Source organism: Dioscorea cayenensis, chromosome 17 (assembly GCF_009730915.1).
Source record: "Dioscorea cayenensis subsp. rotundata cultivar TDr96_F1 chromosome 17, TDr96_F1_v2_PseudoChromosome.rev07_lg8_w22 25.fasta, whole genome shotgun sequence".
In the NCBI taxonomy this organism is placed as follows: domain Eukaryota; kingdom Viridiplantae; phylum Streptophyta; class Magnoliopsida; order Dioscoreales; family Dioscoreaceae; genus Dioscorea; species Dioscorea cayenensis.
Window position 1 is genome coordinate 2,141,665 of NC_052487.1, and position 26,605 is coordinate 2,168,269.

General features: G+C 33.5%; 5 protein-coding genes across 6 annotated transcripts; 4 read left to right on the forward strand and 1 right to left on the reverse strand.

Annotated features, from left to right (window-relative positions):
- The first annotated feature begins 4,073 nt into the window (after nt 1–4,073).
- LOC120280742 lies at nt 4,074–4,800 on the forward strand. Its single transcript, XM_039287686.1, has one exon. It carries the CDS (start codon nt 4,114–4,116, stop codon nt 4,507–4,509), a length of 396 nt encoding a protein of 131 aa, XP_039143620.1. The 5' UTR covers nt 4,074–4,113; the 3' UTR covers nt 4,510–4,800.
- A 3,666-nt stretch (nt 4,801–8,466) lies between these two features.
- LOC120280582 (ATP synthase subunit beta, mitochondrial-like) lies at nt 8,467–12,356 on the forward strand. Its single transcript, XM_039287453.1, has 9 exons — nt 8,467–9,051; nt 9,993–10,068; nt 10,182–10,270; nt 10,419–10,536; nt 10,628–10,731; nt 10,821–10,979; nt 11,120–11,344; nt 11,428–11,739; nt 11,960–12,356. Exons 1-9 carry the CDS (start codon nt 8,569–8,571, stop codon nt 12,071–12,073), a joined length of 1,680 nt encoding a protein of 559 aa, XP_039143387.1. The 5' UTR covers nt 8,467–8,568; the 3' UTR covers nt 12,074–12,356.
- A 4,053-nt stretch (nt 12,357–16,409) lies between these two features.
- On the forward strand, nt 16,410–20,514 carry LOC120280483. The gene is made up of 2 exons (XM_039287344.1): nt 16,410–17,160; nt 20,456–20,514. The coding sequence occupies exons 1-2, from the start codon at nt 16,410–16,412 to the stop codon at nt 20,512–20,514; spliced, it is 810 nt and encodes a 269-aa protein (XP_039143278.1).
- On the forward strand, nt 19,846–23,086 carry LOC120280409 (protein FAM133A). 2 transcript variants are annotated; one of them, XM_039287255.1, is made up of 4 exons: nt 19,846–20,031; nt 20,456–20,518; nt 21,325–21,387; nt 21,985–23,086. In XM_039287255.1, the coding sequence occupies exon 4, from the start codon at nt 22,050–22,052 to the stop codon at nt 22,845–22,847; it is 798 nt and encodes a 265-aa protein (XP_039143189.1). In that variant the 5' UTR covers nt 19,846–20,031; nt 20,456–20,518; nt 21,325–21,387; nt 21,985–22,049; the 3' UTR covers nt 22,848–23,086. The 2 variants fall into 2 exon arrangements, with proteins under 2 accessions (XP_039143189.1, XP_039143190.1); XM_039287256.1 differs by having other exon boundaries at nt 22,019–23,086.
- Nucleotides 23,087–23,293: 207 nt separating this feature from the next.
- On the reverse strand, nt 23,294–26,358 carry LOC120280408 (fruit protein pKIWI502). The gene is made up of 5 exons (XM_039287254.1): nt 25,758–26,358; nt 24,158–24,257; nt 23,967–24,062; nt 23,790–23,870; nt 23,294–23,661 (listed from the first exon to the last, which is right to left on the reverse strand). The coding sequence occupies exons 1-5, from the start codon at nt 26,285–26,287 to the stop codon at nt 23,599–23,601; spliced, it is 870 nt and encodes a 289-aa protein (XP_039143188.1). The 5' UTR covers nt 26,288–26,358; the 3' UTR covers nt 23,294–23,598.
- Nucleotides 26,359–26,605: the final 247 nt, after the last annotated feature.

A 26,605-nucleotide genomic window follows, 5' to 3' on the forward strand; every position in this document is an offset into this window, starting at 1 on the left:
TCTCTTACTTCTCTTTACCTCACTATTGAAGTGTCTGTGTATATATGTTGCTTATTTTGACTCATTAGATTTATTATTCTTATTATTATTATTATTAAGAAAAAATGCATATAGTGTAATTTACTGATTTACATCTAAAAGTCCTAGAAAAATTAATATCATATAGATGTTGAGTTACACCAAAATTTAATTTGTTACATTTTTTTCCCATCAGACTTGTCTTACCTTGAAGATTTTAAATTTTTTTTAGTGACTACTCAGGAGTTTTTTCCTCTTTTATTTGATTTTAGAGAAAGTGTCATCTTTCTCTTTGTCTCTCCAATTAGTTTATCTCCATATTTAGTAGACATATACTGTTTTTTTTACATATATTTTTGTAATCTCTTGTTTTTTGTCGTAAATTTTTTATACTTTTTTTTTAGTGAATCCTCTTTCTTTTCGATATATAGCGATTTATCTATTTTTTTTAAAAAAAAATTATTACAATTTTTTTCACAAACGAAATTGTATATTATTTAGGCACAGAGATATATTAAAATTTAAGTGGTAATAACCTCATAATAACTCTCATTTATCAAATATCTCCAGTGTCTTGTTAGATAACTAATAGATAAATTATTATTAAAAATATATATTTAAATATAGAAATAATATGTAATATCACTTCAAAACTTTTGTCGGTTATACATCATGTGTGACTTTTTTTTTTAATATGAACAAATTATTTCAGGCATAAACACTCAATTATATTTTCAAAAGAAGTTGAACACTCATTTAATATGAGAATAAATCACACTAGCAATCCTTATTGTAACATGAAATAATTGCAATAATTTAAATGGACCAAAATATAAATTAAATTTTATTTTAAAACCCCACATTTTCATGATTTGTAAGTTTTATAGTCAATGATTTTTTTTTTATGATTTTACACTTGTTATTAAGATAAACTTAAAATTATAGCTGAGCTGAGATAAATTTTTTTATTTTCCATTGTTTAATTTTCAATTTTGGCTGCTAGAGTTGATTATAGTTGTGCCATAATTTTCTCCAAAGTCATAAAAATAAATAAAATAATAAAAGTTGAAGATAATGACAGCCATCATCAATTAATAAGAAAACAGGTCATACGATATTGTTTGTCTACTTCAGCCTGAAAAAAAGGATGCTATTTTTTTATTATTATTTTTTTATATTTTTCAAACTATATATAAATATATACATCTTGCCAAGAAGTTCTCATGAAATGGAAAAGCTCGTGATGATGGGCAAAAGAGAGTGAAGAGATAAAAGACCATGAAAAACAGTGCTTGATTTGCACTGATCAATGAGACAAAATAAGTGATGTTGATGTTTGCTTTGTTTTGAGAAAGACGATGTCACGGAATCCAGGGGATTACTACGTGAGGGAGCAGTACTCATCATCGAACCGCTGCCTCACCATGCGAGATGGGGATCAAACTCGGGGAACCACACTCGACACTCGAGGCGAACACCCTACGCAAGAGACCCGATGTCAATAGACCAAATGGTTGTTGGCTGATGTTTGCTTTGTGTAAAAAATGTCGGATGTTTTTTTTTAAAAAAGGAAAAAAAAAGAATTTGAAATTTATTTAATTAAAGTTGTATAAATACTCATATTAGGATAATCTTGTATTTAATTGGAAAACTTCTACAAATATTACAAGTACTACCAAGATATTAATATGCGGAACTTGCACCTTAAGATAATAATAGTAGGATCTCTTTTTTCCGGAATGGAATTCAAAACAAGTGGTTGACTTTTAGGGTCCGTTTGGATCACGGAATAGGAATGGTAATGGTAATGGTAATGGTAATGGGAAAAGTAATGGTAATGGTAATGAAAAAAGTGTTTGGTTGAAAGGAATAAATATTGGGAATGGAAAAAGTGACATAGAGAATTGTATGTAAATTACTTTAATACCCTTAATATAAGTAATGATAAACTAATATATAAAATAATTACATATAAATAAATATTTAGTCTCTATAATTATTATAATTAAATATTTAGAATAAATAATTTTTTTATCATTAACCAATTTAATTTAATTATAATATTTAAATTACTTAATTTATGTTTATTATAATTTAATTTAATTATTATAATGACTTAATTTATATTTATTATTATTGTTATTTAATTAAGTCTTAAGTAGGGGCAAAAATGTCATTTCACTTTTACTTATCATAATTAAATAGTTTTTATTAATTATTTTTATTTAATTAAATCATGTAGGGGCAAAACCCTGTCATTTCACTTTTTAATTATTATAATATTTAAATGGTTCAATTTATATTAATTATTATTTACTTTAATTATTATAATTAGTTATTTAAATTAATAATTATTATTTAATTAAATCTTAAGTAGGGGCAAAAATGTCATTTCACTTTCCTTATCATAATTAAATACTTTTATTAATTATTTATTTAATTAAATCTATGTAGGGGCAAAACTGTCATTTCACTTTAATTATTATAATATTTAAATGACTCAATTTATATTAATTATTATTTACTTTAATTATTATAATTAGTTATTTAAATTAATAATTATTATTTAATTAAATTTTAAGTAGGGGCAAAAATGTCATTTTACTATCAATAGTGTTTATTCCCCTCCATGCCCCCCAATTTTGGGGGTAATCAAATGCCTTTACTATGCATCATACAATTACCTACAGTACTCATTACTAAGCTAATAGTAAAATACCCAAACATGGGCATATATCCCTATTAGCAATCAATCACATGCCAATAGTGCCCAATCCCTTCATCCAAACACAACCTTAGGGTATGCTTAATTCATGTAGATTTGAGATAGCACTTCCACTATCTTTTAGCTAGACTGGTTGGTTGACAGTTCTGAACCGAACTATCTTTAGGCTAGTACTAAAAAAAGATCATAGACACAGAGTGGTAGTCCCTCACGCCAAAATGGATCTAACACTGTAAAATCTTTCTACATATTTTTGATAGATGGATGACTTCACTGTAGGATATCACTATTGCTCTTAAAAAATGAAAGTCCAAGCAAAGTGAATCTTTTATGCTAGCTCACATAAGATAACTGGGCCTTTTTGTGGAATATATGGCTAGGACGAAATGAGTGAATTTTTAATCATAAGTTTCAACCAACTAATGTGATTTTCTGTAAAATTGCACATACTTTCTTCCTATGGTTATTTGTAGTCCTGCAACAAAAAAGGTTAAGTTAGAAGACTTGATCTCGACGATTAAAAGAAGCCTAGAGTCCCTAGAGTCCTGTACAAGAGAGACATGCGATCTTAAGAAGCGACACATTCGGAATTTAACATGATTTAAAGGGGCTTTATAATCGTGGGGTCTTCGTTAAGAGCCCCCTGATGTTATTCACTCTTCAGTCGGTCTCCTCTACTCTCATTGGTGTTGTCCCATATTCCTTGTGATTGTTTTCGCCTAGATTTTACCCTACACATCAAATGGAGGATCTTCATAGCTCCGCTCATTTTCTTTTGTGTCATGTGTGCTTATACATATTTTCTCTTTTGTACTTTGTTTCTTTCGGTTTTTCAATGAATGATGATTTATCTATTTAAAAAAAAATTATTGACAAATCTCAATTCTAACATTTGTGCAATTTTATAATTAATTAATTGAGTTAGTTAATTCCATATTTACGTCCAATATAGTGTTCATGTTTGTTTTCCTTTTCTCTGATTTATTATTAGTCTACAACTACTTGAATTAGTTTTTATTTTGATCAAAAGCTATTACCACATGCCATTGATTTATATTGAAATTTCAAATATCTTTGAATAAAAACTTAAATAAAATAATTTTTTATTTTTTAAAAATAGATGTAGTGCCCAAGATAAAAGATTTCAATCAAAATATGTTTTCTTAATTTATTTTATTTCCAAACTTTATCCAATCAAGGAAAAAATATAAAAGAAAAAAAAATAGATCCGATAAGGTTATCAGGATCCGATAAACGTACGAATTCGTGAAACCCGATAAAATGATTAAATCCGATAAGCTCAAAAGCGGGCTACAAATCGAACCTTTCACGGTTTCCCGAGTCGCCGAACCCTCCCAAAACCCTCGTCCATGGCTTCCTCTCCGATCTCCTCCGCCGAAACCCTAGCTCCCTCCCCGCCGGAAACCGAGCCCGATCCGACGAAACCCGCCGTCGATGCGGAAGGTGATGGCGGAGAAGATGGCAAGAAGAAGGAGGAGAAGGAGGAGGAGGAGGAAGAAGAAGAGGAGGAGTGCGGGTTCTGCATCTACATGAAGGGCGGAGGTTGCAAAGAGAGTTTCGTAGCGTGGGAGAAGTGCGTCGAAGATGCCGAGAAGAGTGGAGAGGATGTGGTGGAGAAGTGCTTCCAGGTGACGTCGTTGCTGAAGAAATGCATGGACGAGCACGCGGATTACTACGAACCCGTCCTCAAGGCTGAGCAGGCAATGGCGGATGCCGTCGCCGCTGAGATCCAGGAGTCTTCTTAAGAGCTTTCTGAGCCTCAGAAGTCTTCTCCAGAGCCTTCTGAGCCTCAGAAATCTTCTCCAGAGCCTTCTGAGCCTCAGAAATCTTCGGAACCAGAGAATTAGAAAGGTCTCCTACATTTCTTTCTCTCTTCATACGTTTTGAGAAATTCAAATTGTGATCTTTTGATGATTTTTGGAATAATTTAGGCTATTTATGAGCTCCAGTTAATGATTGACTTTGGGGGTTGAATTCTCCCCAAAAACTCAATTTTTGAATTGATACATGTGTCCTTAAAAGTTTGATATTCTCTAAATGTTACTTCTTTGTTAACTTTATTGGTATTTAATGAATAATCATGACTTAGTCTTGCTTTTTCATTGGTTGTTTTTATTATGTTGATTTCTCATGCTTGGTTTGTTTCTTAGAGTGGAGCTCCTCTGATTGTAAAGTTTGCTAATTATATTATTTTTTCAATTTGTTGTGTTGAAACCTGAGAAGAAAATGTTTGTTAGATTTTATTTCGCCAACTAAAGAATCATTCCGTGATGGATGAAATTGAAGTTTAGAATTTTTTTTAATTTGCAATATCCATGACTGGTTTCTTAGATTGGAGTTTGTGATTGTAAGCTTTGAAAATAGTTTATTTATTTGAAATTGTTATTTTGAAATTGGAGAAGTAGTACTTGTTTGCTTATTTTTATTTTGCCAACAAAAGAATTAGTTCATGTTGCGGTGCTTCCATGATTGGTGAAACTGAAGGTGAGAAATATTGTGTATGATAAACATCATAGATGTTGAACTTTCCTTCCGAAGTTATGGAGAACTTAGTTATAAGCTATGCAAATTATTTCCAAATAGTGACAACAGCCAATCTTGATATGTTATGCAATTTGAATTATATGCTGAGTAATGACTTTATGAGTCTTTTCAAAGGTTTGATGTCTAGAATTCAAACAATGTATTGTTGTCAGACAAGGCTCTGATTAGTAGATCAGAGATTTACGAACAGGAATTTGGATAACACATGGGGTTCGAATCCACATTGTTCTTTCTTAATTCTTTCTTCACTTTTGCCACCCTGGTTCCCTGTGTGATGGTCTGCCCCAAGTGATTCAATCAAATTTATATCATAGTACTCTCCTTTAGTTGACATTTTCTTTTTGTTTAAATATGAAAATTGTACTTGTTTGGCCTTTCTTGGATTTATATTATATGCAGAATGATTGGTATTAAATATAGCACCATTGCAATTGAACCAAAATTTCTCGCCTAAGATCATTCTGTCTTGTCTCTATGTAATGTTGGTTATGTGTTTTGAATATATCATGACAGTGATTTGGCAAGCGTTTTGATGAAGTACATATGTAGATCACAGATAAAATTGTAACCAAGACTTTCGATTTGGCATAAAAAATAAATTAGGGTTTATTCTCTTCCTGATTTGATTGTGTGATACATCTCACTTTACTGATCTTGAATCTATGTCACTGTTTTTGTAAGCTGTCCCATAATGCAGATAAGCATCTGACCTATTGAATCTTCTTTAGTATCTGATGTTAGTGTTATTTAACATGTTTACTGAGTTCGTCTGCATCAATGACAAAAGTGATAGAAAATTGTAATCTTTTTCTTATTCAATATTCATATCCAAACATTTTTGAAGCATAGTTTACTCCAATGATTGTATTTTCATTCTTGCTTGAAGTTTCTTCACAAATCTTAAGAGCTTCGACTATATTGTGCACCATGAATTGTTATGATCTGTATCTTGTTATTTCATCTCATTCTTATTTTTAAGCATAAACTCTTCTTATCATCAATTATCACAACAGTTCCTCCTTGTTTGTTGCTCAAGTTAAAGGAAATCTGATGATGATAACAGTTGCTTTTTCATGTTTCTTTCCTTGGGAAGTTCTTATTTGAAAGTAAAAATCATGGAGACAAGTTGCTGTGTGAATGATTTATAATATATATATATATATATGTATGTATGAGGATCAATCCTCTGTTTACATTCATAGATTATGAAGTTATGAACATTAATGCAGGCTATTGGATTTTAATCCAACAGTTCCGCACTATATAATAAATAGTATCATTGTGCATATAAATAGTATCACAATAAAATGTGGGATGCACTATTTTGATTTCAATTGTTCAATCAAATGCAGCATGATTTACAGGAACAAAAAAAATCCCTAAACCTAAAACTAAACAAACCCTACTAACCCCTAATTAGTCCACATTGTAGCAGCTTAATGATTAAGGTGCTCAACTGCGTTCACACAGAACGTCCACAGTTGATGTTTCTACTGTATATATATTTTAGTTTGAAACTTTTTTTTAGATCATTAAAAACACTAAGGGCTTGGGCTTGTTTCGATCATGTTTCGATCAGGTTATAGCTGATCCAAAAGCACTTATTTCATAAGTTAAATGCTTATGATGGTTTATTGGTGTTTGGATCAGTTTTTTTAAATAAGCTGAAGCTGTAAAATAAGCCAAAAACAATTTATTTTATAAGCTACAAAAGACCAGCTTTTTTTTATAAGTAATTAACTTATTCAAAAGTATTTTTCCCAAAAGTGCTTCTACAAAAGCCAAAAAAAAAAAAACACTTTTTTTATAAGCCCATCTAATCAAGCCCTAACCTTCGCAGTTTATTTTGTAAGTTATCTGTTGTATGTGGTTTAACTGTTGTTTAATTCTTTATATTTCACTCTATTGTTTACTTTTGTTCTTATATTCACAAAAAATGATCAGTATAGTCTTTGTATTTATGAAAAAAAATAAATTAACAATGAACATGGCCCCAGTCATTCAACAGCTTCATAGTTTTCTTTTCACAAAATCAATACATATCCAAAATTAAAATCAATGCATATCCTAATTTCGAAATTTCAAGAAATCATAAAATTTAAATCTTAATAAACAAACACATCCAAACTTTAACAATCAAAAAACATTTTGGTTGTGTTTGTTTGCCAAAATTTTTCGTGGAAAATTTTTTCACAGGCTCTATCACGTGATCATATTTTTCCACAAATCAGTAGAAAATTTTTCCTGTCTCCACCCTGGGAAAAGTTTTCCAGGGAAAACGTAAGGGGCTATATAAAAAGATAACGTGCGATTGAAATATTTAAAATAATTTTTCTTTTAAAAATTTAAAAGAAAAGTTTTTCCTTTTCTTTTAATTTTTTTTAAAAAGATAAATTATATAACTTGATAATATTTTAAATAAATTTATCTAGATCAGTGAACAGATCCCGCGGCATTTTGATGGTAAGATTCAATTCCACATAGCGTTGTTTATAATTTTAAAATAACTTTTCTTTTAAAAATTTAAAAGAAAAGTTTTTTCTTTTCTTTTAAATTTTTTTAAAAATAGATAAATTATATAACTTGATAATATTTTAAATAAATTTATTCATATCAGTGAACAGATCCCACCACGATAGTAAGATTCAATTCCACCAGCGCTGTTTATAATTTTAATAATTTTTTTTAAAAAAAAATTTTCAGGGAAAATTGATGCAATCAAACAAATGAGGTTTTTTTCATAGAAAATATTTCATTTTCCGTGGAAAATAAGAGCAATCAAACAACAAAATTTGAATTTTCCATAGAAATTTTTTGATTTTTTAGCTAGAAAATAATGGCAATCAAACGATTATTTTTTCATTTTCCATGTAAAATTTTTCCATGAAATTTTTTCCAGTACATTTTCCAGTATGCTCAAATCAAACATGCCCTTTACTAATAATCATAATGAAAAAAAAAAAACCAATTTTCCCAAATAATAAAAGCTCCTATATTTTTAAGGCCCATATCGAAAAGCCCAAGCTCAAGCCTAAACCTTTCAGCAGCCCAAACAATCCGGACTCCAGAATATCCAATAAATTCCATTTTAGAAAAGCCCGTTGACGTCCGCTATTAGACCTTCTCAAACACCCAGCCATTCTCCGTCCAATCTCAGCCGTTAAATACCATTCCATCACTTCTCTTTCTCTCTCTTCTTCACTCCTCGACGCCGAGGCCTCTCCTCACAAAACCCTAGAGCCGCCGCAATCTCTCCGGCCATGGCCACTCGCCGGGCCCTCTCCTCCCTCCTGCGTTCCTCCTCCCGCCGCCCGTTTTCTTCCAGATCCCCTTTCACCGGTCCCAGATGTCCCTCCCATTCCCCCGTATCCCGCCCTTCCCCCACTGGATTCCTCCTTTCCCGAGCTGCCGAGTATGCTACAGCTGCCGCCGCGGCAACCCCCGCCCCTTCTGCTCCGCCATCTAAGCCTGCTGGTGGCCCCGGAGGTAAGATCACAGACGAGTTCACTGGCGCCGGCTCGATCGGGAAGGTTGCACAGGTGATCGGTGCCGTCGTTGACGTTAGGTTCGATGAGGGTTTGCCCCCGATCTTGACCGCTTTGGAGGTCCAAAATCATTCGATCCGATTGGTCCTCGAGGTCGCACAGCATCTTGGAGAGAACATGGTGAGGACCATCGCTATGGATGGTACTGAAGGATTGGTTCGTGGGCAGGCAGTATTGAACACCGGATCTCCGATCACTGTATGTTTCATTCTCTTTTGTTTTTTGCCTTTTCAATATTCAAACTAAAAGATCTCTCTTTTTCAACGAGTTAGTTGGAAAATCTGATCTATTGTTTTCAGTGTGGTTTCTTTGGACACTGATCTATAAGCGGGCATGCGATGATAGACTTCTTTTTTTACTTTCATGAATTTCATGCTTGTCTTTCTTTTAGATCTAGTGCCTGATTTACTTGATTCTACATTTGATACCATCTATTTTATTCTTTCTGTTTTTTTATGAATGCGTAATAACGAGTAGCATGGTTGTTCTACTTAGAAATGGGGAATGCTGGATATCCCATTTTGAGATTCACATATAAATGCTACGTTGTTCTATACTCAGAACTGCTAATGTGGTTTGGAATTCCCACATTATTGAGTATTTAAAATGCATGTTTAAGATGCAGCATTATTCCATGATCTTACATTGGACTGGGCGGATTTACAGTGTCGGCATTGCTTTTTAAATACACATATGGAATACATACAAATACTATCACAATGTTGTTGGTATTTTTTATATCTTGTAAATGAATACGCCTGCCCTGATAGTTTCAAAAGAATGTTGTATGCCATGGATGTCTGATGTTTCAAGTCTTGTGGAAAAATTGTCAGATATAATTATTAATGAGTTTTGATTCAATTGCAAGTTGATATATGCATACCACACATATGACAATAAGTTGTTACTACTAACATAGCAACAGCTGTTGAAGTGGAATAAAAAAAGTAGTCCAGTGACTTGATTATGAAATAAAATCATATTTTGTTCAGGAAGCTGAGTCTTTCTTTGCTCTTTACTTGAGTTTAGGGTCCTATATGTAATTTCCATTGCATATACAGTTCATTTTCCTCTTACTTGATGACATATGTTTTTGTAAAATCTTTACTATTCTGATCTTATGTATTCAATTAATTCAGGTTCCTGTTGGGAGGGTGACTCTTGGACGAATCATGAATGTTATCGGGGAGCCGATTGACGAGAAGGGTGAATTGAGTATGTTTTCATGGCGCAATCATTTTGTTGTTTGGATTAGTCAACTAATGTGTATCAGTTATCGATTTGTCCTGTTGGATACTCACTGTTTTATTTTTGTTTTTGGTTAATAGAGACCAACCATTTCCTCCCCATTCATCGTGAAGCACCTGCATTTGTTGAGCAGGCAACAGAGCAACAGATCCTCGTCACTGGAATCAAGGTGAGATACCTATGGATGGTGCTTATATTACATATGATGTGTTCTTTTAGACCCCTTAACATGGACATTGTCTCTTTTGTGTATTTTGTTGGGCAAGAATGAAATGAGTATTTTCTGTCTTCATCACATCTTTAATATTCTTATACAGGTTGTTGATCTTCTGGCCCCTTACCAAAGGGGTGGAAAGATTGGGCTCTTCGGTGGTGCTGGGGTCGGGAAAACTGTGCTTATTATGGAACTGATCAATAATGTTGCTAAAGCTCATGGTACGCCATGGCTGTTACTAATCAAATTTTCCTTAAGGATCTGAAACAATTTTGTTTGTTTCTTATGTTTACTCAAGTTTTTCTCTTCAAGGTGGTTTCTCTGTATTTGCTGGTGTTGGAGAACGTACTCGTGAAGGCAATGACTTGTACAGGGAAATGATTGAGAGTGGTGTCATTAAGCTAGGTGACAAGCAGGTTTGAACAATACATTCCTGTTATAGTTCTTGGTGGTATATGTGTTAGTTCCATTTCTAGTATGTTGATGTTGTTTCTTTGTTTTGCAGAGTGAGAGCAAATGTGCTCTTGTATATGGACAAATGAATGAGCCTCCTGGTGCACGTGCTCGTGTGGGGCTGACTGGGTTAACGGTGGCTGAGCATTTCCGAGATGCTGAAGGGCAGGATGTGCTACTTTTCATTGATAACATTTTCCGTTTCACCCAGGTACACTTGCGAAAGTTATATATGACGGGATTTATCTACAACATTTGTCAATATTGTATATATATATATGATTGTCAACAATAAACATTTGAGTACAAGATTGTGTTTCTTATTCTCTCATATGCTTTTATATCTTTCAGGCAAACTCAGAAGTGTCTGCTTTGCTTGGCCGTATTCCATCTGCTGTCGGTTACCAACCAACTCTGGCCACTGATCTTGGTGGGCTTCAAGAACGTATTACAACGACGAAAAAGGGTTCTATCACTTCTGTACAGGCTATTTATGTCCCGGCTGATGACTTGACTGATCCAGCCCCTGCCACTACCTTTGCACATCTTGATGCCACAACTGTGTTGTCACGTCAGGTGTGTGCCTCTTTAGATTTCTCCCATCTTTTCTCAGGTTTCTCTCTTTCTCGGATTTTATAAATTGGTTACCTCCTGTTCAGATTGCTGAGCTTGGTATTTACCCTGCGGTGGATCCTCTTGACTCCACATCCAGAATGCTTTCTCCCCATGTGCTTGGAGAAGATCACTATAACACTGCTCGTGGTGTTCAGAAGGTCCTTCAGAACTATAAGAACCTTCAGGATATTATTGCTATCCTGGGAATGGATGAGCTCAGTGAAGATGACAAGTTGACTGTTGCTCGCGCTCGCAAGATTCAACGGTTCCTGAGTCAGCCTTTCCATGTTGCTGAAGTTTTCACTGGTGCACCTGGGAAGTATGTTGATTTGAAAGAAAGTGTTGCCAGCTTCCAGGTAAGGAAACCTCTTTCATGAAGAAATTCACTTGATTTCATTTTATATAAATAATATACTTTAGTTCTTCAAAAGGTAAAATGATTTGAGAAACATTTTAGCAGGAGATCATTTAATTTAATCATAGCCTTCTTAATTGGGGAGTTATATGATTTTTAGCAATGTCTCAAGTTATTATGACAGCATCTCCATACGATGAAAGGTTTTCCTTGATTGACAGGGAGTTTTGGATGGAAAGTATGATGACCTTCCAGAGCAGTCATTTTATCTGGTTGGAGGTATTGATGAAGTTATTGCCAAAGCTGAGAAGATAGCGAAGGAATCCTCCACTTGAGCTTGATTTTCTTCCTTACATTTAATAATTACGACGATGCAGTTGAACCAATCGCTGTGTCAAAAACATGTAATTTTTTTGGTTTATGAGGTCAACAGTATTCTGTTTATGTCTTCGGTGCTTTTGTTGACAGCATGTTTAGGTTTTTGAGCAAAAGAGTGAGTGCCTGCTCAAAACAGCGACTTTTGCCCAATAAAGGTGCAGACATTTGCTTAGTTTTTACCCATTTTGATACATTTCTCATGAAATTATTTGGCATCCAGTGGAACTGAGTTGAATTTTATCTTCCATTGCCAAGAATTATTTTCATTGCTGTCTTTTTTTTTTGGTTCCATTAGCAACTAGTGGCATTGTTTCCCTTTTAGGACCTGCTTATTTTGCTTCACAGGTGGTATACGCACATTATGAAAACCGTTTGGCCAATTCCATCAGAACCTTCTCTGAACCTGTAATCATCCATTTCTTGATGTTGGTATCATCCATATCTTTGATATTGGTTTCAATTTCTGTTCTTCTGTTTATAGAGACTTATTATGAATGATACCATATGTATAATATTATCCTCTCCTCTCTTTCTCTTTGCCTCAAGTCCAATATATATATATATATATATATGAAGAAAAATAAGGCGTAAAGGCCGAGGCACTACTGCTACTATGAATGTTCAAATTAATATAATGATTATCAAACAAAACTAATAAACTTGTTAACAGTCATCATTAGCTTTGATTGGAGGTATAATAATTAGCATGATTGCTATACTTAGATTGGCTGACTGAATCAGAAAAATTTGGAACTTGACACCATGTGTAAAAGGGTAAAAATTTTTTTGTTGAATTTAAATTAATTCAGATGATAGTTGTTATTGTTATTTTATTTTTTAAAATACAAAATTTAAACACTCAGACTGATTGGATCGGAAAGTTTTGACCTGGCCACAAAACCAATTGGAAAAACTTGGGCTTTGATCATATAAGAGTTAGCCGTGTGTAAAGGGTCAAAAATTTCTGAATTTAAATTAATTTAGATGATAGTTGTTTTTGTTATTTTATTTTTTAAAATCCAAAATTTAAAAAACTCAAACCGATTTGATTGTAAAAATTTGGACCTGGTGCCGGGTTCGAATCCTGCTTCGCGCAAGGTGAGTGTATGGTTCAGTGAGCACCGCTCCCACATATATGTCCCTGAATACCTTTAAATGGGGGACACTTGTTGCCTATTTATAAAAAAAAAAAAAAAAAATTTGGACCTGGCCATAAAACCTAAGATCATCGCTCAACATAAATTCCTATTGCAAAGAAAAGATATACTATTAACAATTAAGTGTAGAAAGTAGGATCATCACTCATGCACATTTAACCTGCTAAAATGAATTAATGCACCAACATAAATTCCTGCAAGAAAAGATATTACTATTAACAATTAAGTCTAGAAAGTAGGAAATAAATGGAATTGCATATGTAACTTTGAATGAATACGGAAGAAGTGCTTGATGCTCACTGATCTTAGAATCATTTAAATCCTAATTTTCTAGCTTGTTCTACTTTATCAGCTGGCACCTGTGGAATGTTTAAAACAAAAAAAAGCATGTGTAAATATCACACCAAAAATAGTCCTCCTCATCAATTAAAATATAATTTTCATACCTTCCGTGAATGTTCAGCCACAAAAGCCTTGGAAGCCAAAGGGTTCCCACACTTCTTGCATATTATAGCATTATGGTGATTCAAATGCATGTGCTAAGTGAATCATGAGGCAGTACTGAACTTGCTTAAATAACAAGATGTAGAAAATAATTGCACAAAGGCTTTTTGTTCTTTGTTAAAAATTTTCTATCTTGAACAAGTTATGTAGAACTTAAAAATGGCAAAACAGAATAATTAAGAGTTCTTTTTTATTCTTAATTGAATTATTCTTGAAATTGAGACATTTGTGCAGGATAGGTGCAGGTTGTTCTAATTCCCAATTGAATAATTTTATCTTGATTTTAATATCAAAGGTCAGATGATACTAATGACCCTGATTTTCAGTCATGACATTTTTAGATCATCAATAAATTGAAAAGAACCCTACAAAATTATCAAGACATAGCATGAAAAGTGTTAGAGGGTCCATATACTTTATGCCCATATTTGTTTCAAAACATTCCCACTAAAAATTTAGTACCACATTGCCTAGCTACAAGAACTTCATCCACTTTATATATAGTACTATTCATTATCCTTTAACTTTGCTTTAGTGGTTATGCTCCGGAAATTAGCTTAGAAATTCTGAACTCACGTAGTCGCATGGTGCGGACACGAATGCACCATATTCAGATTTATTGGGTGCAGTCACTCAATAGGTTTTTTACCTTTTTGCTCTTTATCTTATATTTAAACTTTTAATCTTTTGCGCCTTTTTAAACTGCTTCCTTGTTCCGGGCGTGTCTCTTCACCTTTCGCCGTGATCCTTCCGAGAACCGCCCGTTGCCATGCCTCTTCGCCGTCCGCGCCCCCTGTCTTGCCGCCTGTCGCTTGTTCTCTGTTCTGGTGCGCGAACAGAGAACCGGACTGTTGAATCCTGGAGAACAACGCCATCTGAGTTTTCTGTTGCACTGCAAAAAAGAGGGCGAATTTGTTCTTAAGAACAGTGCTCTTGCACGTCTCAGTCTTCTGTCATCCCATTCCTGTTTCTGCTCCAACAACAAATAAGATTTTCCAACAAAAAGAACCCTACATAATCATCAACACACTCTGAATATGAGAAGAAAATTAAGCATAGAAAGAACCTTACAAAATCATCAATACACTGAAGATGAGAAGAACCCTATAGAATCATCAAGATACTGCATGAAAAGAACCCCTACACAATCATCAATACAATGAATATGAGAAGAACCCTATAGATAAATGTCATAGATAGATAAATAAATAAAGAGTTTTATAAAACAATCTTAAAATTAAACTAAATAATCTATTGATAATAAAACTTTCAAGAGAACAAGTTACTTCAGTGAGTTAGAGGTTTTATTATGATTAGGGTTTGATTAAATTAATTCTATTAGGAATTGATTGATTATAATTCGATTAGGATGAGAAAAAAAGTTTATTTAAAAAAAACTTTTCATACTAATTTTATTATTATTTGAGTTTGATTAGGATTAAATAGTTTGATTAGGATTAAATAATTAAAAATCAATAAAAGAGCACTCTATTTTTTTTTTTTGGGTACTAAAAAGAACACTTGTTCTTGCTCCCATATCCCACTTCCAATCTCTTTTGAGATTGCCATTCATCACATACTAAAGGTTTTTATTTATTTTTTTTTTAAAATTAGTTTTTTTCTTCTTTTCTTGGAAGAAAAGATATCATCAATTAATAATATTTATGTGCTATAGTCCAATATCTGCACTACTTGTCTACAACCAATTCAGATTGTCTTTTAAAATATTTGAATTAAATATAAAAAACAACACATTAATTGAATAAAAATTCGGTCAGGCAATTGTTCAGATATGAGATGAGATCTGTAAAATTACTGATAATTTAAATTAAAATTGTACTTTTTTTTTAAAATAAAGAAGATATTGTTAAAGAAATAATAGTGATGCTGATTTGAAGATCACCCATTTATGTTAAAGGAGGTATTTTAGATCATCATTGGTGTTAATTATGTTAAGAAAATATTCAACGGTCGTTAGTAATGAGATAATTATAGTGATATTGATTGGAAATCATTGTGCATTAATTATGGAGATAATTATGAGTAACTTTGGGAGAAAGTTAAAGGTTTATTTTTTATTTTTTATTTGTAATAGTTATTAAAAGGTTCAAACCTTCTTTGCAAACATACAATTCAATTAAATTTTCATATTCAAATTATCAAAAAAAATTTCATATTCAATTTACTTTTCAGATATTATATTTCTTTTGTTTTTATTGACCTGGCAGGAACTATGGTTGATTATGCTAATCTTCTAAAGGATTTATTACAAGAGATAATAAAGTTTCTTTAATTTCCGGATTACATTCAATCTGGTGTGGTGTGTACTCATTGGTTTCATGTTGCAAAAGAGATAGATCACTCTCCTCCAAAACAACTTCCATGGTTGATTTGTTTTGATGTTGATGTCCCAAGGTTCTTTAATCCATTAGAAAAGAGGGTTTATCAAATAAAAATTCCTGAGTTGTATAAGAGACATTGCTCTAGTTCTTCACATGGTTGGCTAATTACAACAGATTTAGAACTCAATATATGTTTGTTGAATCCTTTTTCCAAAGCTCAAGTTAGTTTACCTCCACTGCCATTTGATGCATTTGATATTCACCTTCTTGGGTATTATGAAACCTTTTGGATGAAATGGCGTGAAGAAAGACGTGATGAACTCATTTATAAAGCAGTGTTATCTGCTGATCCTCAAGAGAGTTCCGACTATATTGTAATTGCCATTTATTTTGATAGGCACAAGTTAGCATTTTGGAGGCATGGTGACTTCTCTTGGACTGTGATAAGTAATAATGTTTTTATTAATGATGTCATATGGTATTATGGAGCATTTTATGTTGTTGGAAGCAATAACAAAATGTGGTTAGTTGAACTTGGTGTGAACAACAAGTTAGTAGAATTTAGCTCGCAAGACAGTGTGAACTTATATTCATGGGAAAAGTATTTAGTAGATTTTATGGGAGATTTGTTCCTTATTTTTAGAAAAATTAATTCTATAGAGGATGATAATGATGAGGGCAATGGTGATGAAGATGATGTAGAGGATAACAATAATGAGATAGACGATGATGATGTTGACGAAGATGACGGAGAGAATAACCAAAATGAGATAGAAGATGATGATGGTTTTGAAGTATATTATCCGTGGGGTGCAGATATCATGTATTTTCTATATACAGAAAGTTTCATGCTATTTAAGTTTGATCGAGGAGAGAAGAAATTTATTGAATTAAAAAGCATAAATGGTCATAATTTATTTGTGGGCTCTAATCATGCTGTTGTGATTCCAACAACTATAATGGAGAAAACAACAAGTAGTAATATTTATTTCACTGATGACGACATTGATACAAACCACATGTACATCTACAGAGATTCAGGTATCTATAATATAAACGATGGGAGCATCACACCATTTGCTTTGAACAACATTTACAACCAAGCAAATCGACCGATATTCATTGATGTTAACCAATGGTACCCGTAGTCCGTAGAAGTTAAATGTTAGGCACTCATTGAATAAGCATGTAGCTGTATCTCTCAATATATATTTAGTGCGTGTGTGTATAGTTTATTAATCAAATATTTTATTTTGTTGTTTTTTTTATTTGTTCGATTTTGGCACAACAATTTTGATTGTGTTTGTGAGCTTAATCCCTAAGCTAAGCTTCCTCAGATGATGATGACTAGACCGATCAAAGAGTACATGCATACGATTTATGCATGCTTAACATATATATATATATATATATATATATATATATATATATATATATGTATATATATAGAGAACCCATCATCTAGGGACGTCCCTAGATTTCAAATCTAGGGATGTCCATAGTAAATGCATCGGATGAAAAATCGACGATTCTTATCATTATGAGCAGTAGAAACCGCGTTCTACAGTGTTGTCTGATGATCATGAAACGAGTAAAAAGGTGTCTGATGTTTATATAATCAATCAACCATCGGATGATTATCCAACGGCTTAGATTTAAAAACATCCCTATATTTGAAATCTAGGGACGTCCCTAGATGATGTTTCCCCATATATATATATATATATATATACATTAATTACTTTTGAAGCTAGCTATGTTCCAATGGATGTAACCATCACCATCAGCAACTGATTTTTTTAATAAAACTAACATCAATTAAATTTAAAATTAAACCCTCAAAAAAAAAAATTTGGTTAAAAAAAAGAAAGAAAAAAAACTCTATAATGATCAAACGAGTTTATCATCATGCATATAGATACTATAATTAAATAAACTAACTACCCTCTATATATTGTTGAAGAAAAAGAGCACGCTTATTAAGAAACTACTAGCTTATTAATTAGATTCAAGTAGATTTATAGAATATTATGAGCAAAAAGTATGCATCTTCCAAAGAAGTAACCCTCAACCATATATATATATATATATATATATATATATCCAAAGCATTCCTCAAGTGTATTTAATATGCTAAAGTGAATGAAAGGAACAACATAAATTATAATTGCTAGAAAGACATCAATATCAACATTTTAGTAGCATAGTAGACTTGAAGAAAACTATTTATTATTTAGTTGAGAAATTAATAACAGGCAGCTTCCTAGCATGCATGAAATAAACGAATTTTAGAAATCAATAAATTATTGTAGGTTGCATAATATATTTATATATATATATATAATCCGTAATTAGAACTCAACAGAACTAATAAAAAATATAAAGAAAGATAACCAATTATGTTATCAATTTGGTGGTGATCTTTTTTTTTTTGTTTAATCAATTCCATTAGAATATTCACTTAGAATATTCACTGAACCTATAATCATCTATTTCTTAATATTAGTTTCAATTTCTATTCTTCCGTTTATACAAACTTATTATGAATAATACCATGCAAATTATATAATCCTCTCCTCTCTTCACCTTAACAGTAAAGATCATTAAAAAGAGAGTTTGGAAAGGACAATAAAAATAAAACAAGGTGCATTCTCTCCACCAATTATTAAAAAAAAGTGATAGTATAAATGGGACCATTAGAAAAAAACAAAACAAAAGAGAACAAAGACAATAAGCTGGAATCAGCTCATGAATCACTGGTAAAAAGAAATAAACATAGATGAAAGATTTGATAGCGCTCTTAATAAAATTATTCCACTTTTTTGTTAACCATATATATATATATATTTATTTAGAATTAGTATATTTAGGGGACAATTTAGGCTTGGATAATGTGCTTCACCATCACCATGTGCTAAGGTGGAGAAGACGGTGAAACAAAGGTCTTGCATGCCATCTTTGACCACTAATCATGAGTATTCAAGATTTTGTTTTATATTTATAGTTCCTATAAATTGAAATAGACTGATATTCTAGTTTTTAAGTAATTTGAATTACATCACCAATTGTTTTTTTTTTAAAATGACAAACACCAGAACCCAGAGATGTGCACGTGTGAAAAGTAAAGCTCAATACTGACTCATGTGTCCTCACCTTATGTAGGATATGAGATTCAATCTCGGTTCCTCTTCAAAATGAATGTCAAAGGACCCAATACCAATTGACCCAAAGTCCGTTCATCATTATCAATTCAACTAAATAAATAAAATATTTTCTAAAATAATATAACATCAATTATTTGTAAATCCAAATACATCATGAATTTACTATACTGTTTAGTGTATTTATGGCTTTTGAAATCTTGAAGTTATGTGTGTATATATATACTCTTTTAAATATTATGATATTTACTTTTGCATTTTAAACTCTAAATATTTATAACATGATTTTATATTTTAGAAAAAAAAAAATATGTTTTTTTTATAGTTATTCTGTGAGTGTATATATATGCTAAAAAAAATCCAAATTGTATAGTATTTCAAGCTTCAAAGTGAGCTGTATAATTTTGACCATTCACAGGGGGGTCAGCGCAAACTGAACCAAAACTCTATATATCTGACCGTTGATAACCGATCGGACGGTCAGGATAAAAGAATAACACAAAAGAAAACTAACGTATGAAGAAGCACACCGTTGATGAACGGTTTAAAAATAATATAAAAACAAACACGCCATCGTGGCCGCACATCATTGGGTCTTCGCGTATCTTCTTTCCTCTCTGCCAATCTCCTTCTCGCCCTCTTGCTCTCGCCCGTCTAGGGTTCTAAATTCATCGTCTTTTTCCCTCTTTCGATCGGATCTCGACGCATCTGAAGCTTGGATTGTGTGGTTTGTCTTCGGTTGGAGTTTCCGGTGAGTTTTTGTGTTGGTTTTTGCTTGTATTTTGATGTTATCTGGGTTCTTGGCTTAGGGTTTTTTTTTCTTCTGCTAAGAATCTTGTGATCTGGTGCTTTTTCTACTTTGGTTTATGATTTTGTTTTTGTTTGTGTGAGAATTGTTTGATTTTGTTTTTCCTGAGGTCGGGGTTTTTGGATTAGGGTTTGATGGATCGGGATTTGGATGGAAATTAGGTTACGTTCTTGGATTTCTCTTTTATTATCCAGATCTTTGGCTTTCCATTAAAAATATAGGTTTTGATCCGCCGGTGTTTTTATGTGTTTTATGATTGGGTTTGATTTCTTCCAGTTGGATTGCACGATGAAGAGAATGATGTTTTTCACTGGAAAAAAAAAAAAAATTCTATTTGTCATTTAATTATGCTTTGGTGATGTTGCAGGTTTGGAAATTTTGGTTGTCACTGCAGTGGCGCTTACATTTCAGCATCGTCATCCTTGAATAGGTGTGTAATCTTAAGCCATTTGTTTTCTTGATAACAAGCAATTTGCTTTGATGCTTTTAAATTTTAAATGCTAACCATGCTCATTGGGTTATCTTGCCTATGTGAGGTTATGGATTAGTTTGTGTGTGTGTGTTGTTTAGACACTTGATACTGGATCATTGTCAAATATAGCTCCTTTTTTTAGTAAAATGTGGAATATTTCATTCTTAGACATGTTTGCCAATGTTAAGTGTATGCACTGGATCATCTGCTATCTTTATCTCCTTTGACTAAAAAACGGAAGTGTATGCACTGGATCGTACATGTTGAAGGTCTTTGAGAATTTCCTTTGGGGAAAGCATGAACTTTCAATTAACATGAGATTATGCCATTTTTCCTAGGACATGTAAATGGATGTTGATGCTTGAATTTAATGAAAACCGATTATGTAAACATGGCCACATACACACACATGAATATATAGATTCTGTGTATGAAGTTTAATTGAATCCTGATATATTACAAGACAAAGTTTATTGTTGCTATTATGTCTTTGAGTCTTTCTTTTTTTTTCATTTAATGTGTGGTTTCTACGACACTTTTGAACTTCTTTTATAGAACGACGACGTTGTGATTGATTCTTTGTAAATAACTCAACATTCGTTGTATTGTGTATTGCATGAGCGTCAGGAACCTCTCCTTGACGTTTTAGTAATTTGACGTAGTAGTCATTATTTGCTGTTTTCTATGAGAATAAACAAGTGCAATTCATCGGTTATAAAGTTATTTGGCTTGACTAATACAAAGCTGGTGATTTTTTGTTTTAGTGCTAAAGGTGTCACTGTTTAAGGTGTGCCCATCTGCCATTGCTTTGGAAAGCTTTAATTAAGGTAAGAAAGTTGCACTCATGTCCTTGTTTCTTTGTTAACTGCCATGCTTTTCCAGTAATATTTCTTTCCATCTTTCATGAATTATGTGGATTGATGGTTTTGCTCAAATTTTAAATCGTCCTGATACTTTTTGAAATCCTATGGATGAGGTTAGGCACCAACCCAATTGATGTATGAACAACAGTTTCAGTTCTGTTGATATGTAGCCATTGAGAAAATGCCATGTTCCTACCCTCATGCCATGTGTGAGAACAGTCTTTATCTAATTTATCATGTGTTATATCTCACATTGTTAGTTGAAATGTGTTCAAATCCTCTACAATTGCATTTGTATTATTATCACCTTTAAGGTAATAATTGCTCTGTCTGTACTTACTGATTTGTCACTTTACTTTTATTTCCAATGGGCAACTACAACAACTTAAGTTATAGTGGCCAATCTTCAGAGATGCACATGATCGAAGGAATTAATATGCCGTTACATTTTAAATTTTACTAGCTACTTGTCCTTATGGATGGGAAATCTGGTTCTTACTAAGTTGGCTCGCTGTTGTTTTGAGATGATTGTAAGCTAACAGTATTTTTCTCTTTTGTGAGATGCACTTCCTTGCATCATTTCAACAAAATGCAGGTGTTGAATCGTTTATTAAAGCTACCAGACAATGGACACCAAGAAATTCATGCAGTTGGTGGAAGAGAAGAAGAAGAGAATACTTGAGAAGAAGGAAGCACCCTTGAAATGGGAACAGAAGCTTGAAGCTGCAAAGGCAAAAGCTGAAGCTGAAGCTGAAGCTGAAGCTAAGGGAAAGGAGAAAAAACAGAAAATCAAGAAGCACAAAAGAAAGAATTCATCGGCATCCGACTATGACAGTGATTCTGATAGCAGTGACACAGAACGAAAGCTCAAGAAGAGAAGTCACAAGAAGCATCGAAGTCACCATTCCAAGAAACGGCACTCTAGGTCAAGTGACGAGAGCAGCCTTGATGAGTATGAAAGTGAATCTGACGGGGGTAGGCACAAGAAGAAGCACTCTCATAAGAAGAGGCAGAAACACCATCCTTCAAGAACTGACTCCAATTCTGACTCAAGCAGTGAAGATGAAGCTGAGACTGGGCGGAAAGGTCATTCTAGGCCCCACAAACGGCATCGCCGATCAAGTGCTGATAATTCATCAGATTCTGAAGATAACAAAACCCATAGGAGGCAGCACAAGCAGCATATCAGATTGAGCAGTGGTGACTCAATTTCAGAATCTGATGACCAGAGAAATGCTAGGAGAAGTAGATCACTTGGAAAGTCCTCTGATGACAACAGTGAAGAGATTGGAGAACCAAGAAATTTCAAAAAGTCTCATCACCGGCATGGGCACCACCACCACCATCATGACCGCCATCATCATCACAGCCATCGCCACCACCCGGATTCCACCGAGGCAAACCTTGTGGACAAGGGTATGTGAAGAAATGTAGCCTCTGGTTGGATGCACTGACCCTGACTCTTTTAATTTGCCCACTTTTTCTACAAAACTCATGGGAAAATTATTGGTTGGAAGAAAAGGCATGGAGTGATCTTTTCCTGACTTTGGGTTGTGTCATTCATTTTAGCCTGAGTATGCTGTTTTATTTGTTGAATGAATAGTCTGTAGGATTGTATTCAATGTTTTTTCTTCCTTAAATTATAACATATATTATATGTTCATCTTTAGTTGTAAACTTAGATCATAGACAAAATTTAGAAGGGTATATTATTTCTGTTTTCAAATAACACATGCAACAATAACAAGGTGACATCCTGATTTCAATGTTTTTTCTTCCTAAAATTATAACATATATTGTATTCAATGTTTTTTCTTCCTAAAATTATAACATGTATTATATGTTCATCTTTAGTTGGAAACTTAGATCATAGACAAAATTTAGAAGGGTATATTATTTCTGTTTTCAAATAACACATGCAACAATAACAAGGTTACATCCTGATTCTGAAAAGGTGCACAAAAAAGTGTACAGCCTAACAAATTTTTTTGAATGACTTTCTCCGTTCTCTGTTATTGGCATGGGCAAAGTCCAGCATCAACAGATGCATCATGTTTGCCAAACAAAAATCCAGGTTTTGATCCAGGCTCCACGAAAGCATTGTGGGAAAATAATAATCACAATTTGACAGGCAAAGAATAGTACAACAACCTAGTTGCATCCACCACTGAATTGTTAGAAATTCTTCAAAATTTTTTCTTTGGAAACTCCATCAGCCACAAGAACTGATGTTACATCCTGCAATAATACACATTGCAGGAAAATCAGTAAACAGTAATCATGATCTGAATGGGATTGTTAACTGCATATGATCATCAATTAGAAAACTTCAATCATGCACAATAAACTAACGAATGCCTGTTCACCTCAGCCATCTGTTTGTGCCCGCAAAGAACTGCACCGGTTGATGAAGGATTTACCAGTTCTTTAGCTTTAGAGAATGCAGCCTGTATTATATTTGACAAGGAGTTGAGCAAATTAGACATATAAGTTTTTGCTATGGGGATTAAATATGTTTAAACATGAAATGCTTTGAAATGTACCTGAACATAGCCATGTTCTCCTTTCCATTTATCTTCTGGTCTAGACAAAACAGGTATGATCTTAACACCGGTAGATTCCCAGTACTCAAACCTATCCTACAAGAGAGCAATAAAAATTTTATTTCTAAAATAAGCTTTTGTCTAGAAATTTTTTTAACATGTTATGAAATTTGAGTTTGCATAATTGGCACCTGATAGGCCATTCTTTGAAGATTTCTAGCCCCATAATATAGCCTCACATCTGATCTTTCATTTGCATTGAAACCTGACTCAATAAGGGAGCGAATTGGACTGCCAAAAGAAAGTAAAATGAAAGAATTCAACAAAGAGTCGCATAAATAATTCGGAATAATACCATATTAGTTATTAATCATTCCTACCCAGGCATGAACTACCATATGTGATTATGTCTCATGCTTATTCCTATTCATTACATGATATATTTCAGCAATTTGGACAATTTTCCATTGTTTAGAGACTCATGTTCCCTCTTAGTAAGACATCAGGTTAATTGCCATAATAACAAAAATGGATCCAAGGTCAGTGGCCATGGCATACAAGCTGAACATTAATAGCACACAAAATGCATCTTATAGTACAAAATAGATGCTGTTTTGTCCTTACAATCATCTACATTCTACCAAATATTGCCACAACCAAGGTAATAGTCTTTGCTTTATATATTACATCAAAAATCATGTAAATCGTGAACACTGAGTTAAAAATGATCTGCCTCTCGCAAAATAGGAATGCCTTTAACTAAACCAAAAAACCAAAAGGCAACATATATCCCATTCTACACAGGAATCAAAGTAAATACTCATTGAAAATTCAACCTTTCTATATATCTTCATGCCATTTTCTCCTAATTCACATATAATGATCACCATCAACCTATTGCACATTGTTGGATCCCCTTTAGTTTAATTTCTATCCACCTGAAACTATTTTGAGTTAAATTTAGAATAAAAAAACTAACAATGTCTCTTCCATAATTCAATGCCATGCTAGAAGCCAATACTCAAAGGTAAATGTATTAATTTTGTAGTTTATATATCCAAGAATTTCTAGGAAACTTGCAAACACTCCAATGAATAAAGCTTCAATATTTTCTCATCAAAAATCAAAAAATCATTCTTTTGAATTCCTATTTTTCCATAATTTAATGCCATGCTAGAAGCCAATACTCAAAAGGTAATTGTAATAATTTTGTAGTTAATATATATCGAAGAATTTCTAGGCAACCTGCAAACACTCTAATGAATAAAGCTTCAATATTTTCTCATCAAAAACAAAAATTATTCGTTCGAATTCCCTTTCTTTCCATAGTTCAATCTCTTCCATAATTCAATGCCATGCTAGAAGCCAATACTCAAAGGTAAATGTAATAATTTTGTAGTTTATATCTGTCCAAGAATTTCTAGACAACTTGCAAACGCTCTAATGAATAAAGCTTCAATATTTTCTCATCAAAAAACAAATAATATTCTTTTGTATTCCCTTTCTTTCTATGGTTCAATCTCTTCCATAATTCAATGCCATGCTAGCCATTACTCAAAGGTAAATGTAATAATTTTGTAGTTTATAATGAATAAAGCTTCAAAATTTTCTCATCGAAAAATCAAAAAATTATTCTTTTGAATTCCTATTTTTCCATAATTCAATCTCAGTTACGTTTTGTGAAAAATCCATCACCTCAGAAATTCACAGGAAATCAAAACTCAATTAAAAAATTCTCCAACCCTAACCCTAGAAATGCATAAATCATAGATAATTCTACAGAAAATTGACCTGATTCCGGAGCCGGTGGCGAAGATCAAGACGGATTGGAACGCATCAGCCGGAGAGATCCGATGGATCTCGAATCCTTTGCCCATGACGGCACTAAGCTCAACAACGTCACCACTCCGCAACCCGCACAGCAACTCTGCGACGGATCCAGCGATCTTTTTCACAAGGAACTCGAACTCACCAGTTGGGGACGAATCAAGGGAGGGAGGCGGAGAAGCGATGGCGAGGAAAGATGGTTTCTCGGAGCCGGGGAGGCGGACCTGGAGGTACTGACCGGGGGAGGTGTAGGAGGAGGCGAGGTCTCCGGCGTCGATGGAGATGTGGAAAAGGGAGCCGTCAGCGGAGGCGGGGTGGATGGTGGTGACGGGGGCTTCGGTCCAGAGGGTGGTGTCTGGACGGGCGGCCGCAGCGGCGGCGAGGGAGAGGCGGCGGCGAAGGGGGAGGAGAGGGCGGAGGAGAGAGGAAGGCATGGGGCGGAGGAGGAGCGAAGGAGGTGGAGACGAAGCCGAAAGGAGCGCAAGCGTAGCCATTTTATTATAGAGAATGAGAGAATGAGAGAGAGTTCGAGTCAGCGCCGCCGCCAGAAAGGTCGGAGTTTTGCTTTTGAGGATGAGGTATATATATATATATATTTATGCTTTTCAAAAGAAAAAAAAAATAAAAATATATATATATATATATATATATATATATAATATATATAGAGAGAGAACACCAGTTGCGGACGGTGGTAGAACGTCCGTTGTGCTCGACCGTGGTAGAACGTCCGCAGTTGAGCACAGTACTAAATAGGGTGCTACAGTGAAAGATAATTAGAGTTAGTTGGGTTACTTAGTTTTTTTTATTTG

What these genes read in the sequence shown, in the direction of transcription:
- LOC120280742 (XM_039287686.1), top strand. Translation starts at nt 4,114, where the DNA reads ATGGCTTCCTCTCCGATCTCCTCCGCCGAAACCCTAGCTCCCTCCCCG.
- LOC120280582 (XM_039287453.1), top strand. Translation starts at nt 8,569, where the DNA reads ATGGCCACTCGCCGGGCCCTCTCCTCCCTCCTGCGTTCCTCCTCCCGC. An exon ending in TCCTCGTCACTGGAATCAAG is followed by an intron (nt 10,271 to 10,418) that starts GTGAGATACCTA and finishes ATTCTTATACAG; the next exon opens with GTTGTTGATCTTCTGGCCCC. An exon ending in AAAGTGTTGCCAGCTTCCAG is followed by an intron (nt 11,740 to 11,959) that starts GTAAGGAAACCT and finishes CTTGATTGACAG; the next exon opens with GGAGTTTTGGATGGAAAGTA.
- LOC120280483 (XM_039287344.1), top strand. Translation starts at nt 16,410, where the DNA reads ATGAAATGGCGTGAAGAAAGACGTGATGAACTCATTTATAAAGCAGTG. An exon ending in GTACATCTACAGAGATTCAG is followed by an intron (nt 17,161 to 20,455) that starts GTATCTATAATA and finishes GTGATGTTGCAG; the next exon opens with GTTTGGAAATTTTGGTTGTC.
- LOC120280409 (XM_039287255.1), top strand. Translation starts at nt 22,050, where the DNA reads ATGGACACCAAGAAATTCATGCAGTTGGTGGAAGAGAAGAAGAAGAGA.
- LOC120280408 (XM_039287254.1), bottom strand. Translation starts at nt 26,287, where the DNA reads ATGGCTACGCTTGCGCTCCTTTCGGCTTCGTCTCCACCTCCTTCGCTC. An exon ending in GCCACCGGCTCCGGAATCAG is followed by an intron (nt 24,258 to 25,757) that starts GTCAATTTTCTG and finishes TTCTTTTGGCAG; the next exon opens with TCCAATTCGCTCCCTTATTG. An exon ending in GAGAACATGGCTATGTTCAG is followed by an intron (nt 23,871 to 23,966) that starts GTACATTTCAAA and finishes AATATAATACAG; the next exon opens with GCTGCATTCTCTAAAGCTAA.